Source organism: Electrophorus electricus, chromosome 15 (assembly GCF_041902795.1).
Source record: "Electrophorus electricus isolate QZ-2024a chromosome 15, ASM4190279v1, whole genome shotgun sequence".
In the NCBI taxonomy this organism is placed as follows: Eukaryota; Metazoa; Chordata; class Actinopteri; order Gymnotiformes; family Gymnotidae; genus Electrophorus; species Electrophorus electricus.
Window position 1 is genome coordinate 26,665,001 of NC_137511.1, and position 5,000 is coordinate 26,670,000.

A 5,000-nucleotide genomic window follows, 5' to 3' on the forward strand; every position below is an offset into this window, starting at 1 on the left:
CTTGACCAAACCCAGAAAGCAGTCACTGAAGTGACCTCAATTAAAATCCAAGGTCCATAGTCACTTCACTCGCCGGGACCATCTGACCTCTTTATACCGAAATAATTATATTTGATTAGGTTCTGAGGTCCTCGGGTGCCAATACTCACCTTGTATGCTCCTCGTTCATGACACTGCCGTGATGAGTCAGACGAGAGTGTTTGTTATCTCTGCTCATTTGGGAAATGTCTGAGTCAGAGCCTGAACTCCTGGACGGTGCTTTAGTGGAGTGTTTGGGTCTCGCAACGCTCTAGTCGCGTTTGTCCTGTTGGCTGCGACAGATAGACGCTCCCATGTCATCTTGTTTAACCTTTCTTTTGCCTGGTTTTCTTCTCGAGCAGCTGCATAGTTTTCTGGCATTTTATTCCCAGACATCTGACTGCCTGCAGAAGTGCTAGGAGACATTATGAAGGCCATCGTGAGTCATGGTTCATTATTGCCTTTGATGAGCGGCACAGAGAGCCAGTACAGATGTGGTAACCGTTACCATGGCTTTTAGCCACTGATGACTGCCCTATGTCATTGTTCTGCCCCTGCCCCGCCCGTCTCCTGTAAAAGACAGCAAGATCAGAGATGTCCACTGACCTGATCCTCCCTGCTGCCCTCCATCTCTCTACGTCCCACCCACTGTGTCCTGAGCTCTGTGATGTTCATGCACCTTCTGAACTCCCTTCACTCCCCCCCTCTCTCTCTCTCTCTCTCTCTCTCCCTCTCTCTCACTCTCTCCCCCCCCTCTCTCTCTCTCTCTCTCTCTCCCTCTCTCTCACTCTCTCCCCCCCTCCCTCTCCCTCTCTCTCTCTCCCTCTCTCTCACTCTCTCCCCCCCTCTCTCTCTCTCTCTCTCTCCCCCCCTCTCTCTCCCTCTCTCTCACTCTCTCCCCCCCTCCCTCTCCCTCTCTCTCTCTCCCTCTCTCTCACTCTCTCCCCCCCCCTCTCTCTCTCTCTCTCCCTCTCTCTCTCTCTCTCTCTCTCTCTCCCTCTCTCTCACTCTCTCTCTCTCTCTCTCTCTCTCTCTCCCTCTCTCCCACTCTCTCCCCCCCTCTCCCTCTCTCTCTCTCTCTCCCCCCCTCTCCCTCTCTCTCTCTCTCTCTCTCTCTCCCTCCCCCCATTCTCTCTCCTCTTCTCTGGCATTCTATACTTCACTCCCTCTCATTATTTACAGATGTTGGGATATTTATACACGTCCAATCCCAGCAGATTACAGCCTCGGCCTGCTGTCCAATCCCAGCAGGCCTGCTGTCAGCATATGGCGCCTTGTCCTGCGATTATTAATCATGGCATAATTAGATTAGCGTTCCCAGCAGGAAGACGGCGGGGTTAACACACCTACAGAACTTCTGCACAGTCTCGGCCTTCCTGTGGTGCTGTGCGTGATTGATGTATTTATACGACACAGATATGGATCACTTTTTTCATGCCCCACTGGATAAAAACAGTTTGATAAAGATTGGAAGTCTCTCGTGATGTTTGTAATAACTTTTTTATGTTATTCTAATGTCACTGGAAGGCTGAACAGGGCACTTCTCTAGGATTTTAATTAATATAAAACATTCAATTATTAGGGATTGTTTATTATACAAGAAGTGTTATTTGAAGTGTTATTTTGGTTTTGACATCTTTTTGGAATTGTTAGGAGCCCAATGAAAACATATCAAATTCCCTTTTAGTTGTGCTATTAAAATGTCACAGGTGTTGATACACATAAAATGTTGAACAGAACATAAGGACCGAACTACTGTTACTGTGAGCTTGTTAAGACTTCATTATTGTTTTATTGTGTCATCAGCAACAATGTCAATTATGTTCATCATTGTATATCAAAATATACAACAGCTGTACTGCAAATAGTGTGAAATGTGCAGGGCTCTGTTCATGAAATTGATAAAGTCCTAGCATGCTACGTAGGGCGTGTAATCTCCAGAGTCCTGCTAGGATAACAGGCGCTATACATCCATTCCTGACTGCGTGTGAGAACAAAGCTCTTGTATCCTGATCTCGTCTCTCTTATTGCGTACTGAGTGTTTCTGCAGTCATCTGCTGATGTGTGCTCAGCGTGCCTGCAGAGATGGGAATGACGCACTGTGCTTTCTCCCATAATAACCCTAATACTCAATCTGAAACTAGGACCTTTCATAACAAAAAAACACGACGCGGTGGGGTTCGGGCGTTTCTACAGACTGACGGAAAAATCTCAAATTGAGATTTCAATACCAGGGCAAGTAAAGAATGAAAAGTATAACCTTGGTGTTTGAGCCATTTGGTCCATCCATATCATTTAACATCATTTATATGTCCTCTAGTGTGATTTATCCAGCAGCAGTGAAATGCTGTTGGAGACCTAACCACCAAAACTGTTAGCACGTATGTACTGGACTCTGTGTTCACTTACTGTGACGTGTTAACTGTTAACACGTTTGTAATTGACTCAGTACTCACTGACTGTGGTGTCTAAACATTCTCCAGATCGATTTGAACCTGAAACTTTATTCTAACATAAGCCAAACACAGGAGATGACAACTCCTTGACATAGTCATCACAATATGGCTGTGCTCCAAATCAAATACATCAAGCACTTCCAAGTGTCTGATATTACACGATGCGCTTTCGGAGGTGTTTTACTCATGAGCATGTTCAGCGAGCTACAGTGATTTATGTCTCCTCATTATTTTTTATTGTCTTGTTTTCTTGCTCTGAGCTGTTGTATTAGAATAAGCGCTCCTCGATTATTGCTCCTTGAGGCTAAGACTTTGTTTCTCTCTGCCAGGCCTCATCTCCAGAACATGCCCAGGGCTCACCATGAACCAGACCTCGAGATCCGACACTGGATTATTCCTGAGCAACAACTCCCCTGGAATGCGAGACTATCCCGACACCGCCTTTATCCCTCACGACCTCGCCAACGTCTCCCCCCTCCCATGGGGTGCCAACTTGACCAGCTCCCATAATGCAACGCTGACGCCCACTGCGGTGTATGACCCCCTGGGCGGTCACTCCGTGTGGCAGGTGATCATCATCGTCCTGCTGACGGGGTCTCTGTCTCTTCTCACAATCATTGGGAACATCCTGGTGCTTGTGTCTTTTAAGGTCAACAAGCAGTTGAAGACGGTGAATAATTATTATCTCCTCAGCCTGGCTTTCGCTGACCTCATCATCGGTGTCCTGTCAATGAACCTCTACACCACGTATATCGTCATGGGCAAGTGGACACTTGGGAACTGGGCGTGTGACCTGTGGCTGGCCGTCGACTACGTGGCCAGCAACGCTTCCGTCATGAACTTGCTGGTGATCAGCTTTGACAGGTACTTCTCTGTGACCAGGCCGCTGACGTACAGGGCCAAACGGACCACTAAGAGGGCGATGACCATGATCGGCCTGGCCTGGTCCATTTCTTTTGTGCTCTGGGCTCCTGCTATCCTGTTCTGGCAGTACTTTGTTGGGCAGAGGACGGTGCCGCCCGGGGAGTGTTACATCCAGTTCCTCTCCGAGCCCATCATCACGTTCTGCACTGCCATGGCCGCCTTCTACCTGCCTGTCACCATCATGACCGTGCTGTACTGGAGGATCTACAAGGAGACGGAGAACCGCTCCAAAGACCTAGCAGGGCTCAAGGGCTCGGGGAACCAGGAGGAAGCCACCACCATGATGCCCCCTGCTGGCTGCTCTCGGAACAGCGTCGGCTACGAGCAGAACCAGCTGGCGCAGAAAGACTCCGGGAGGAAGAAGCCGGAGCGCTTCCGGTTCTGGCCGCTGGGTCGCAGAGGTCGGAGGGCGCGTCACGCTGGCGATCTGGAACACAGCAGTAGCGACAGCTGGAATAACAATGACGCCGGGGTGTCCCTTGACCAGTCAGACGAGGATGAGGACGAGGAGGGCACGGAGGCAAGGCCCATCTATTCCATTGCAGTCGGCCCTTCTCGAGTGCGACCTGGCGAGAACCCTGCGCAAAGGAACCCGTCCGAGCAGCACTACCCGACCCCCAAAGGCGTCGCCTTAGAAAGGCCATCCAGTAAAGGTATGCGCAAGACCTCCCCCGAGACCCCGTGCGTTATGGACGAGCCGAACACCTCCGGGGGTCCGTCTGGCTCCGGATCGCCCTCGGTGCCTCTTTCCTCCAAAGATGCGGCGTTGGCGAAGCGCTTCACCTCCAAGGCCAAGATGCGGGCGCACAAGCGCAGGAAGATGACGCTGGTGAAGGAGAAGAAGGCGGCACAGACGCTCCTGGCCATCCTCTTCGCCTTCATCATCACCTGGACGCCCTACAACATCATGGTGCTGGTCAACACCTTCTGCGACGGCTGCATCCCCGAGTCGCTGTGGGCGCTGGGCTACTGGCTCTGCTACGTCAACAGCACCGTCAACCCCATGTGCTACGCCCTGTGCAACAAGACCTTCCGCACCACCTTCCGGATGATCCTGCTCTGCCGCTGGGACGGCCAGAACCGGATCCAGACGAGGACCGTGGCGGTGGCCTACAGGAAGTAACCGGCAGTGCAGAGGCAGCCTACGGCGAAGACGGGTACAGGCTCCGCAAACTGACCCTTCACAGATGCCGTAGGTGGACAATTCAACTATGGGTTTGCGATGATTTGCCCACAGTAATGCCTACTGTTGGAGTAACAGCTGCTCGGTTCATAACTGTGAAGGCGCTCGCTGGTGTTAAGTAATACCTCCATTCTGACTCCCCGTTCAAGCCCACGTGACCAGTGTTAACAGTGTTTGTTCCAGCTGAACAGTGATTGGACTACTACAGCTAATGCTCTTAGGGTGCCCTTTCAATGTTCAACCTTTTTAAACTTTATGATACAGTTCATCTTGTTCCTGGTGTTTTGATTCCTGCGTATTTGGCCGTGGTGTGTGGTTATCGTCACTGATGCATAAATGCTGGCCAAAATATATTAGTCTCTGTTGCGAATGTTAAAAATATAGTGTTTTTTTTTTTTTGTTTGTTTTTTTTACACAGG

General features: G+C 50.3%; 1 protein-coding gene across 2 annotated transcripts in view; it reads left to right on the top strand.

Moving 5' to 3' along the window:
- The window catches only part of chrm3b (cholinergic receptor, muscarinic 3b), a 67,972-nt gene that overhangs the window by 62,222 nt on the left and 750 nt on the right, over positions 1-5,000 (top strand). For both annotated transcript variants that reach the window (XM_035533204.2, XM_081698312.1), the window contains one exon: positions 2,804-5,000. This exon is cut by the window's right edge and continues 750 nt beyond it. In XM_035533204.2, coding sequence (XP_035389097.1) covers positions 2,836-4,521 — 1,686 coding nt within the window. In that variant the 5' untranslated portion in view covers positions 2,804-2,835 and the 3' untranslated portion in view covers positions 4,522-5,000. The remainder of the gene's footprint in view (positions 1-2,803) is intronic.